Raw genomic sequence first — 12,988 nt, forward strand, 5'->3', positions numbered from 1 at the left:
ATAAACATTGCAATTGTTGGCAAAAATAAGAAAGAGTTAGAAACAAGCTAGAGGGACAATAGTGCAGCCAGCACCTGTCTGCATATCACCTGCACTCTGCTCTCTGAAGCCTGGGGCAGGATTCAGACTGTGGCCCTGAAGGAACAATGCAGATGGTGTCAGCCCTGGGAGGGGAGCCCAGCCTCAGACCTGGCTTCCTCCCGAGAACCATTTGCTGGCAGACCTTGGACTTTCTGTAGCCACAGTCATCAGCTACCATGGGCTCAGAGGTGCCCAGTCCAGCATGAAAGGAAGAAAGGATGTAAACAGTTCTGGCCTCAGGGCAAATGTCTGGAGGGTGTGCTGGTCCACTCACCTATCACGCTTACCTGGGCCTCCCTGCCTTCGAGTCCCCCCTGCACTTGGGCCATTGTGTCCTTCCTTACTCCTTCCTACCATACCAGCTCTCTGACCTGGAGCCCCACCTAGCTCTGCCATTCCTGCCACCTCTTACCAGCCAGTCCTCACCACTTCTCTTCCCTGATGCCAGAGCCCCATTCAGAGGGTTTCTGAATTCAAAGGGTTCCATTTTGTCAAGAAAGGTGTGAGAGGAGAGTAAAAAGAAACAGCCAGCATACCTCTTAAAAGATGAAAAGGCGTGCATACTAAAATACTACCAGCCTAGCATTAGAAAAAGCCCCAATGCAAATAGGGCAATTTCTATGCTCTGACAAGAGCCATTTTCCTCAAGAATTGGAGTTTCCCCAGGAAACAACACAGAGGTTGACAAAGCAGAATGGTCCCCATGAAGTCTTGAACATAGGGTCTTGTGTCGGATGCCCCCTAGAGCCTGGACAGCGGTGAACTTCAGGACAGAGCACCACAGGAGCATTCCTGGGCCACTCGAGGAAATCAGGATGCAGAGCCGTGGCTCCAGAATGCCGGAGGCAGGAAGTGTTGGCTGCCACATCTGTGTGCGCTGCAGCTGGCTGCCCCAAGAGCACTGCTGTCTTTACTTATTTATTTTTATAAATTTATTTATCTTATTTATTTATTTTTGGCTGCGTTTGGGTCTTCGTTGCTGTGCGCGGGCTTTCTCTGGTTGCGGCGAGCAGGGCCTACTGTGTGGGCCAGTCTACGCTTTTTATTACGGTCGTCCCAGGGCCCAGCACCATGCTTGGAGGTTCTCGATACAGGGGTGCCAAGTTGGGTTTGCATGCACCTTAGGGCTGTTTCATATCTGGGCACCTGAATACCTCAGCGGCGAGGTTACAGATATATGAAAGCAAGAACCCTGGGGGCTGTGTTTCGGGAATTCTTTTGTAATGGGCGTGCATAGATGAAGGATTCTGGCCTACTTTTGTTGTCAGGGGAGAGTTGAGAGACAGCATCCTGGCTGACCTGGCAAACAGGACTATATTTGCAAAGGTGTTTTCAGAGCCAGGACAGCAGCTTCTGAGGGAGAAGCAGGCTAAGGAAGCGTGAGAGAAGTGAGAAAAATGTGGAGAAAAGGCAAATAAGCCCACGGACTCCATCGGTCTGGATTGGTGTTATGGCTTAGCTAGCATAGACCTTGAATTTGAATCTCCTGGAAGTTAAACTCCCTGTTTCTTTACTGATTCACAGACCCAAAAAGATGTTTTTAGTATTTACAATGAGATAACTTATTCATTTGGAGCGCGTTCAGTGGCTCAACAAATACTTATTGAGGGTCTTCAAAGAAAACCTAGATTCTGTTGCTGTCTTTGAAGACGTCTGAGCTCCACTGTGGAATCAGAGAGGCAAATGAATATTGTAATGTGGTAAGATAGGTACTGATAAGGGGACACCTACAAAATGGCAAGGAGGGCAGGGAAGATGGAGCTGACTGCCTGGGGGGGCAGGAAAGACGATGTGAGCAGTCAGTGTTTGAGTTGGGACTTGAAAGCTGCTTGCAAGGCAGGCAGGTTGAAGAGCATGGGGGGCTGAGGTGTGTTCTTTGAGGGGAGTGGGGCATAAATGCACTGTATAGGGTCATATGGAAGAAGGACTGATAACTAAGCAGCTAACGTATGCCCAGCACCGTTGCAGACACTGTGAAGGAATAGGAGGCATAGGGAAACTTATACCTCTCGCATTACCCTCAACAAGCTTGCAATCAAGCGAGTAATGGAGACACCCATAAGATCAAAGCGCTGTAAGTCAAGGCAGATGAGACGAGCCCTATCTGGGCGACTCTTATCTCTCATATCCATAGGGTACCTTTCTGTCTGTGAAGCTCTTTCATAGACACTGTCACTTTATGAGAGCATTACATTCTTCATTCCTATGAAACCAGACTTTCCTCGGTATATAAGTTACAAGCATAAATTACCCGTCATACCCAAAAGGATGACTATTATCAAAAACCCAGAAAATCACAAGTGTTGGTGAGAATGTGGAGAAATTGGAACACTTGTACGCTGTTGACAGGAATGTAAGACGGTGCAGCCCTTATGGAAAACAGGATAATGGTTCCTCAAAAGATTAAACATAGAATTACTGTACGATCCAGCAAGCCCACCTCTGAGTATACAGCCAAAAGAACTGAAAGCCAAGCCCTGAAGAGATACTTGTACACCACGTTCAAAGCAGCACTATTCACAATAGCCAAGAGGGGGAAGCAACCCAAGTGTCCATCAACAGATGAATGAATAAACAAAATGTGGTATAGACACACAATGGAATATTATTCAGCCTTAAAGAGGAAGGAGATTCTGACAGATGCTATTACATGGATGAACCTTGAGGACCTTATGCTAAGCGAGATAAGCCGGTCATGCAAAGACAAATACTATGATTGCACTCATATCAGGTATCTAGAAGAGTCAAGTTCATAGACACAGAAAGTAGAATGGTGGTCACTAGGGACTGGGGGTGGGGGCAGGGTGGGGAGTTGTGGTTTAATGAGTACAGAGTTTCAGTTTTGCAAGATAAGAAAGTTCTAGAATCTGTTGTGCAACAATGTGAACGTACTTAATGCTGCTGAAGGGTACACTTAAAAATGGTGATGATGGGGCTTCCCTGGTGGCGCAGTGGTTGAGAGTCCGCCTGCCGATGCAGGGGACACGGGTTCCTGCCCCGGTCCGGGAGGATCCCACATGCCGCGGAGCGGCTGGGCCCGTGAGCCATGGCCGCTGAGCCTGCACGTCCGGAGCCTGTGCTCCGCAACGGGAGAGGCCACAACAGTGAGAGGCCCGCGTACTGCAAAAAAAAAAAAAAAATGGTGATGATGGAGAATTTTAAATTATGTGCATTTTACCACAAAATTTTTTTAAAATTACAGTCCTTAAAGAGGGAGGGTGTATATATTTGGGGATTCTCTTTTGCAGTAGAAAAATAGAGCTCAATCTTTTGGGAACAACTAGAAGGTGGTGACCACTCCGGACCTCACCGGGCAGAATGCAGAGGACACTCCTACTGGTTGTGAGGTTCCGACTCTGCACTCCCCGCACCGTTCTCATAGCTCCTTTGAAGTACGTCGTTGGCTCAGAGGGAGAGCAGATGATCCATCTAAAATCACACAGTGTCAGGGGAAAACGCTGCCGTCTGAAGCGTGCACGTGCAGCAGCCTGGCAGTAGAGTTGGCTGTATGTGTGAGGAGAGGCTGCCAAGAAAAGGGTGAGTCTGTCGCAAAGAACCAGAAATTACAGGCCATTGTCTCATGCTGTCATATATATATTTTCAATGCCAGGAAAAAAATAATTCCACCAATTAATTCCGTTTGTGGGAGCTATGGGAGCTGACATTTTTCTTTGCATTTAACCTAAGTCACTCTCATTCAAAACATGGCCCCATCTTTGTCCTATCCTGGGCCACTTGGTCAATACTTGTCTAGTGAATGAATGAATGGAAGGTTGTGATACGAGTGACTTAAGTTACACGGTTTCATTCCTTATCTCTGTTACTGCACCTACTCGGTTCCTACAGCAAGAATTCTAAGCAGCCAACATCTGATCCTTGAGTCTGTTCTTGTAGCTTATCTCAGATACAAGAAATGTAACACGGTGAGGATGTTCTAGTAAAGTCTACTGGTCAACAGGACCAAACAGCTCAGGCCAGCAGCAGAAAACATGATGCAAACATAGTTCCTATTGACGAGAGTTGTCCAAAGCACTCCAAAGCCAGCTAGACACTCACAGCAGGATAAACTTGGATCAAAAGTTATGTGAGGAACCAGGAATAGATACATAGTCACACCAGTCTGACTACTCTTCTTTTTATAGGAGACCAGAGTAAAGATATGTAAATAATGTAATTTTTTTTCCCCTCAATTAAAAAAATCAAATTTTCTGCACTTCTCTCAGGATTGTTAGAAACTGGGCACAATGTCTGACACCAATCTCTCTCCAGGGTTAACCACAGAGATTATCTAGTTAACTATTATGGCCCCAAGCAAGGGCAGTGTGCCAGGTAGAGATGAATTTTAATGAGTGTAAGCCCTACCCCTGCAGGAGGTTCCCAGTCCCTAATGATGGGACAACGTAAACTAGAAAAATAGGGGGTGAAGGAAGAATGGGAGCCTGAGGTGGGTTCTGGAGATTTGCCTACCCTGCCTACCCTCCCTCCCCACCTGCTTCTGGGCCCCAGGAAATGGCAGGGAGAGGCAGGATGCAGCCGGCTGCATGCCCAGGGATATAGGGGCCCCTCCAGGTATGCTCCCTGGCGCTGATCTAAGCAGACTTGGCACCATAAAGACCTGACTGGCTGCTTGGGCACCAGCAGTGGGCCCTAAAGTGGCAAATCCGGCTTTGTGCCCTCTCTCCCCCCAGGCATGGGGCCCCGGAAGCCTGACGAAGGGCCAGCTGGACGCGTGTCTATGCTGCAGCGTGACAACTCCCCAGCACTGCGGCCCATCAAGTCTCAAGGTTTGGGGGTTCATGATCGGGGTTAATTAGCTCCCTTTCTAGGCCTCCACAGAGAATAAAATCATTCTGCATTCTTTAAAAGAAACTTCTAAGCAGTAAAAATAACCCCAAAACATTCGTTATTGAGAGTATTTGCTTGAAAAAGAATGTTTTGTGAAAATGATTCACTCCTGCTCCTAATCAGTAAAATTATATTTAAATATATCTGAAATCTCATAAAACCAGTTTTGAGGTGATGTGGTCTTCGCCCGTTTTGCCTACACTTTCCAACATGCATCGCCCTCTTCCGTTCACCTGTCTCAGGGGGCAGTTCCACCACCTCCCAGAAGACCCACAAAAACCCAGCAATTGTCTCTGCCTGGTAGTAACAGTGTAACACTTACACAACAGTGATTCTCCACCGGGGGCGATGTGACCTCCCTGGGGACACTTGGCAATATCTGGAGACATTTTTAGTTGTCACCCTTGGGTGGAGGTTTATGGGAGGGGACGGAGTGCTGCTGGTATCTAGTGGGTAGAGACCAGAAATGCAGCTAAACATCCTACAATACACAGGACAGACCCTTCACAACAATCAATTATCCAAAATGTCAGTAGTGCCAAGATTGAGAAACGCTGTTTACATAGGGTTTACTAAGTGCCCATACTCTTCTAAGTGTCAATTCCTTAACCCAACACTAGAAAAGAGGGACTATTGTCATCCCCGTTTTGCAGATGAGGAAACTGAGGCTCAGCGAAATGAAGTGGCTTGCCCAAGATCACACAGCTAGTAAGTGCTAAGTTAATATCAGAATCAGGTCACTTGGCTGCAGAGGCTATGCTGACACCTGACTCCACATGGCCTCCGTTTCCCGGATCCAGGCAGTGATGAAGTCCCTCAGAGCCAACCCCTTATATCCTTTGGCTCCATCTACATCACTCTGTCCCATTCAGGCCTCCATCCTCTCCTCCCTGGGCCATGCAGTGGCCCCCCTGCTTCCAGCTCCACAGCACTCTAGTTTACCTCCCTCAGTCTCCCACTGCTGACAAGAGTGACCTCAAACACCCAGATCTGATCACGCCTCTAGCCCCTGCTTGAAACCCTTCAACAGGTCCCCGTCACCTACAAGGTAAAGCCCAAACTTGTCAGGATGGAGTCTGAGCTCTAGTAAGGAGCCCTCCCATGTTGTTGGTGGGAATGTAAATTGGTGCAGCCACTAGGAGAACAGTATGGAGGGTCCTTAAAAGCTAAAAATAGAACTGCCATATGGTCCTGCAACCCCACTCCTGGGCATATATCTGGAGAAAACCATAATTCAAAAAGATACATGCACCCCAATGTTCACTGCAGCACTATTTATAATAGCCAAGACATGGAAGCAACCTAAATGTCCATCGACAGATGAATGGATGAAGAAGATGTGGTATCTATACACACTGGAATGCTACTCAGCCATAAAAAAAAGAACAAAATAATGCCATTGGCAGCAACATGGATGGACTTACAGATTATCATACTAAGTGAAGTAAGCCAGACAGAGAAAGACAAATATATGATATTGCTTATATGTGGAATCTTAAAAAAAAAGATACAAATGAACTTATTTACAAAACAGAAATAGACCCACAGACATAGAAAATAAACTTATGATTACCAAAGGGGAAAGGAAGGGGGGTGGGATAAATTAGGAGTTTGGGATTAACATATACACACTACTATAAGTAAAATAGATAACCAACAAGGACCTACTATATAGCACAGGGAACTATATTCAATATCTTGTAATAACCTGTATAACAGAAAAGAATCTGAAAAAAATATATATATATAACTGAATCACTGTGCTATATATACCTGAAACTAACACAACACTGTAGATCAATTTTACTTCAATAAACAAATAATTTTAAAAAAAGAATAATCACTCTCCAGGCCTTCTCCTGCTTCCCAAATTCCTTGCACGTCACTAAAAATGACATGCTGTTCCCATCTCTCTGCCTCTACTCTGCCTGCAATACCTACCCCCACCTTGCTTATCTGGCAAACATCAACTGACCCTTCAAGAATCAATCCCAGTGTCACCTCCTCCAGGAAGCCTTCCTGGAGCACCCTAGACTTCCAAGTAGAACTGACCACTCCCTTCTTTGTGCCTTTGCCAATTACTCCCATAGCTTTTATTTTTAAAAATACATTACCATTTTTCTTTGCTTTCAAGTCGGTCCCTCAAGGGCAGAGACATTGTACTATTTTACTTACCTCTGAAGTCTAGCCAAGTAAATGATCAGTCACTCAGCAAATATCAAATGAACCAAAGATGAAATATCTTGTATGGTTTGAATTCTTTCAAGATGGAGTGAGGGTGAATCACTAACTGCAAAGAGAGTCTATTCCACTGGACACTGCCATTTTTAGGAAGTTCTTATATGCAGCAGCAGTCAGTTTCTGCATTGCCTTGACCCAGGGATTTGGTCATATGCCCAGGAATACCATGGGCTGCCGCTGACCACGAAGGTAGTTCTCATTACCCTCCTTCTCACTCCCTTCCCCAGGCTGAACACCTCCAGCTTCTCTCCTCTTCCTAACATTGTTTCAAGATTCCTTGTAGTCTTACAGGACGTACTTAATTACTATGCAAACCTAAATCACAATGGACTTAAGCTGGACACATTTGCAAAATATACACAGATTCCTGAGACGCTGCTTAAAATGTACTTCAAATCAAAGGTCTCAAGTTCAAGGGCCCGAGGGCCCCGGCAGGTAAGACCCATGACTGACGTCGGCAGGAGGTGCTCAACCAGAGGCAGGAAGGGCTGTGGATGGACAGAGCCTGCCTGTCCCAACCACGCACCTCTGGCATTGCTGCCACTCAGGAACGGAGGCCCGGCGTCGCCAGATCTTTGGATCTTCTGAGAAAAGGTAGAAATTTGCATTTTCATAGAAGTTTTTAGATCCCTGTAACTAATTTTTTTAAAATTGACAACAATGTGTATGCCAAAGCAATCACATTTGGGGGCCAGCTCTGGCTGTCAGCTGCTTGTTTGTGGCCTTGGCTTTAAATAAAGAATTGCTCAAGTGATTCCTAAATTTAAGTTTTTGTATTTAGGGTTGAAAATGTGCACAGATACATTGAGGGGTGGACACATTAAGGGCAGAATTTAAATTTGAAATTAAGCTAGAACACTAGGGTTAAAAATAACTTCAAGGCATAAATCACTAAAGAGGGTGAGGGAAAGCAGAAAAACAGGGACCTTCCTCACCAGCGTCCAAAGGCGAGCGAGGCACAGACTCAATTACCTGTCACCGAACCCATCTCCAGCAAGGCCTGGACCAAGCTTTGGTGCTTGGCTTTCAGCTCCTTCTCCCAGAGGAGGGCTCTGCACATCGAGGGCCGCCCGTACCTGAGCTTCAGGTCCAGGTAGGAATTCCGGAGGTCGCCTACAGGAAAGGGAAGCACAGGATACCATTAGAGGGAAGCCTTGCCTCTCTAACTCCCTTCCTTTACGGGGAACTAGAAATAAGAGGTCAGACTTAGCGTTACTGGATGTTGGTTTGGGTGCATCAGGGATTTGAAATTGGCTGTGATGCCTCTGCCTCGAGGTCACAAATTCAAAGCCAAGTCCAAGGGAAATGTGCCAAAGTTGCTGATAGCTGTTGAATAATTCTACAGAATGAGCAGATGCCTCGGACTGGTCCCCACGAGGACAATACCTAGGCCATTTTGTTGGCAGTGTAAGTCAACAAAGCACAGGGACCCCCCCACCCAGGGTGGCAAGGCAGTAGAAGATGTTAGGAGAATCTTCCCAATGCCACCAAACAGATCAGCATGCAAGACCGGCCTTCTGACTCTGGGTATCTCTCCTGAAATTACATCAGCTATCAAAATCAGTTTCTTTCCTGTTTGGGATATTACTATTCCTATATATCTTCCCCTCTTCTGACAGCATCATATTTTCTGGATGATTCAGCGGTGAGAGCAGCAGCTGGGAGACTAGTATAGCCTATTCTTAAATTAAATTGCAGAAGTGCTGCCTTTCTACACTTACCTATCACCATCTCTAATCACTTCCTATGACCATTTTATGTGAACCCTATCAGAATGGGGTATGTTCATCATGTATCCATTCCTCCATGACCTGAAATGGGAAGCTCGGCTCTGGAGATGTTGAGATTATTTAGGCAGGACTGAAATACTCAATTTACTTTTGCTGATGGCAAAGGCCCCACAGGAATTTCTCTTCCAGAAAGAACATATGTGACTAACTCTAGTGCCACCATATCATGCAAGAAGATCTATAGCCAGAGAAATTTATAAGTGCTGGAACACTGGAAGACAAGATGGGATGAGTTTTATAACAGATACACACTCCGTATGAATGAAAGGATGTCTGCAAATACGGGCAGGCACGGAAGCATTCTATTTGAAATTCATTCCTTCTGTTGAAAAGTTACCAATGTCTTCCAGAATGAGTCAACTTCAAAGATTTAAAAAATAAAACCCAGCCCCAAACAACAAAGCCATTGTTCAACATTTCTGAAGGCTAATATTCAGATATTAATGGTCCAAGACAAAAGTGCACCGACGGGGAAACATTTCTAATGATTAATTTATTTCCCAATTCATTTTTATTTTCTTAGACTGGCCTAAGATCCCATTATGGATGGGAATAATGCAATTTGAGGCTCAAAACATTCTCATTTATATTCTTAAACTAAATTACAGCTAGTTGAAGCCACGAGGCAGGTTTGGGTTCTTGCTGGCTGTTGGTCTTGGTGGGATCTAGGTGGAAGGCACACTATCATTTGCATCCATCTGGGGAGGTCATACTTGCCCCCATTGGTCAAGTCACATATGTTCTATTTCAACCCCCTTATGAAAGAAGCCAAGCGTGTTGCTACAAATGCCTGGAGCTAAAAATCGCTCTCCTGAAGTTCGATACTTACATGTTTCTTGCCTCCTGTCCCCCTGCTGTACCATGGATGTGTACACAGATACTATTTCTTGAACCTCTGCACACCTTTCATAATATAACTTGATATGTTCAGCAAGTTGCTTCTCAAGTAGGGGATTGAAAATCTACAAGAGGGCAAGAAAACAGAATGAACAACAATTGTCATCAAACACCCATGGGTACCCATGAGGCTACGTTCAGGTGGATTTCCTTCTCCCATTGATAGCACCAGGTGGCTTGTTTGTACACAGATCATCTGCTTTGGATTCTCAAAGGAAGGGTGTTACTAGTAATTCAAGGACATGCCAGCTCTGACTGCTTCCCTCTAGCTTCTTTTTGTGGCATCTTCTCCTCTGCAGAGCTTCTTAAGTGTCAGGATTTCCCAGAGACCAGGCCTTCGTCCTCTTCCCTTCCCCGCCGCTATGTGCTATGCCCAGAAAATGACATTCATCTCCCCTGAGTTCCCAAAGGACCCCAAGTCTACCAGTGCTGTACCTGCTGCCTGGAAGGCTCCTCTCCTTTTCTTCTGTTTAGAAGGCTCCTATTCAACCTCCAAGAGCCAGATCCAAGGTCATCCCTTCAGGGCAGCCTCCCTAACAGCCTACCCCACCCTCATACATGTACCGATGCAGAGGACCGCACCTCGGCACTGCCAAACACAGTGCTCACATCTTTATTAAAGCACGTACCCCATTCTTTCATGACTTATCTGTTTAAGACCAAGGCAAGGAGCTCCTCAAGATCAGAGACCTTATCTCAACTCAGTGGTTTTCAAAATATGGGTTATGACCCATTGGAGGGTTGTGAAATTATTTCAGTGGTTTGTAACCAGCAGTGATTTTGTTTTTTAGAGAGCAGAACACAAAATATCAGAGTACACTGAACATAGCAAGAATCTGTATCGTTAGTAAAATTCTTATTTCAGTTTTGTGTTTTATATATATATATATGTATATATTATGTGTGTATGTATGTATATGTGTATTATATATGCTTATGTATGTACTGCTCATGCTATTAAACAGAGTTCTTATTGTGGACCACCTTCAAAAAAAAGTTTGAAAGCCACCACCTTAATTCATCTTGGACGCCTCAGCATCTTGCACAGAGCCTGGCACGTAGTAGGTGCTTAATAAGTATTGGCTGCACAAGTGAATAAAAGAATTTCATTTTTTTCCTCTTATAGAGGTATCTCAACAGGGGCTCTAAGATGACCTATGGGTGATAAGGTGCCCCATTTTTCCAAACTGACTTTGCCTAGTGACTCCTGCTTTTCCCAGAACAAATCCCACAAGGTCACAGGAATGAAAGAATGTTCCTTTTTTAGGTATCCGGTGATCTCCTTACCAAGGCACAAAAAGCAACCAGGGTGAAGGTTAACTCATGGGGCAGCCCCTCTCTAATACCCGCCAGCCCTGCTGGAGCTGGCCTGGAGACTCCGACAATTCCATTTCATTTGTGGGTGGGTTTTGGACTTGAGAATTCAATGCTGACTACAAAGCCCTTTATGATCTCCACCACCACAGCCCACCCACCCAGTGTGAGCCAAAGGCCCATGTTTCTGGAGAGAGCAGTAAGCAGAACCAAGAGTCCTATTTGCTGGACTGTCTCCTCTCTGATACTTTAAATGACAGCATATAAAAGAAGCTTTATCAAATAACTAAGACTCTCTCCTTTCATTAGCTTTATCACTGTATAGGCAACAGCCTGATAAAAATCAACTCTGTAATTAAGCTACTAGTTATTAAAACAGAGGAAGTAAATGGTTTCCATTTTATGAGTACTAAATGAACCAAACGTTAACAAAAATCTATTATCACGTTTGCAGGGTGGAGGGAGAAGCCTCAATATTAATTATGTTTGGTGACAGAGCCGATGTGAGGTCCGGCTTAGATAAATCTTTTGTTTACACTGGACTGGTTCCACAGCCATGAGCCACACGCCCATTACCCATAAGCATTCGGAAACTCCTTGGTCCCCTGGGCTCACCTGTGCAGGATGCAGAGCATGGAGGCGATAGTACTTCAGGGGTCCAAAAAACCCTTCAATGCCGGCCACATACCTGCTCCCTCCAATAATGAAGTACCCAGCAGTGTCATTATAATGGAAATCCTCTCGGAAGCTAGAGAAGAACAAAGGGTTAAGAGAGTTCTGGGTTTGAACAGATTTTTTTTTTTTTAAAGACTCTTTCTCCTTGACTTAAAACTCCATATTTCCGCAAACCCTTCACTCTAGTTCTAGAAGATGAGACCATGGTGGGGTCAGGCAGACTCGGGTTAGGATCCGCTATTTACCAGCTGTGTGACTTTGGACCAGTTGCTTAACCTCTCTGAGACAGAGTCTTCTCATTAGTAAAACGGTAATTCCTCTTACTGGATTGATAAGAGGATTAAGTAAAGACGTACAGCATCTAGCAGCACCTGGCCCACCATAAGTACCTTTTTTTCCTTTTTATTTATTTTTTATTTGACTTTTTATTTTATATGGGAGTATAGTTGATTAACAATGTTGTGTTAGTTTCAGGTGTACAACAAAGTGATTCAGTTATACATATACATGTATCTGTTCTTTTTCAAATTCTTTTCCCGGTTGTTACAGAATATTTAGCAGAGGTCCCTGTGTTATATAGTAGGTCCTTGTTGGTTATCCATTTTAAAGATAGCACTGTGTACATGTCAATCCCAAACTCCCTAACTACCTCCCTACCCTTCCCCTCTGGTAATCCTAAATTCCACCATAAGTACTTAATACGTGCCACCTATTGATATTGGTGAAATTGTTTAGCATCATTGGAATTATTTGGAATTGCTGATCTTAATTGGAAGTATTTTGCTCTAAAAGGAAAAAAAGAAAACTTGTTGAGTAGATAGAAGGTGGATGTGGAGGAAAATAAAAACATACCCTATTAGATAAGAACTGAGGTCAAATTCAGAGTTAGGAGAAGGAGGCCACAGCAAGGTCAAAGGGCTTGGCCAAAGATAAGCGGTCAGCACAGGTGATTTGTTGGAAGTCCACTTTGTCCTGAAAGACTTAAAGGATCAGGAAGGAAAATGGAAGGAAAAAATGGGTCAGCATGAATAAAATGCACAAAGTTGTTCCTGGCAGCATTATTTACATCCACCAAAGACTGAAAAAGTTTAGGTGACTGTCAGTGAGGACTGGTACCCACATCCATCCAATGGGCCCTGGACATC

General features: G+C 44.7%; 1 protein-coding gene across 2 annotated transcripts in view; it reads right to left on the reverse strand.

Moving 5' to 3' along the window:
- Window positions 1–12,988, reverse strand: part of SEL1L3 (SEL1L family member 3) — a 99,353-nt gene that overhangs the window by 52,189 nt on the left and 34,176 nt on the right. The window contains exons 7-10 of one of the 2 annotated variants that reach the window (XM_028492083.2): window positions 11,784–11,916; window positions 9,787–9,919; window positions 8,140–8,280; window positions 3,392–3,604 (exon numbers count right to left, since the gene is read on the reverse strand). In XM_028492083.2, coding sequence (XP_028347884.1) covers window positions 3,392–3,604; window positions 8,140–8,280; window positions 9,787–9,919; window positions 11,784–11,916 — 620 coding nt within the window. The remainder of the gene's footprint in view (window positions 1–3,391; window positions 3,605–8,139; window positions 8,281–9,786; window positions 9,920–11,783; window positions 11,917–12,988) is intronic. The other variant, XM_024119451.3, reaches the window with a different exon arrangement.

This window comes from Physeter macrocephalus, chromosome 7 (assembly GCF_002837175.3).
Source record: "Physeter macrocephalus isolate SW-GA chromosome 7, ASM283717v5, whole genome shotgun sequence".
Lineage (NCBI taxonomy): Eukaryota > Metazoa > Chordata > Mammalia > Artiodactyla > Physeteridae > Physeter > Physeter macrocephalus.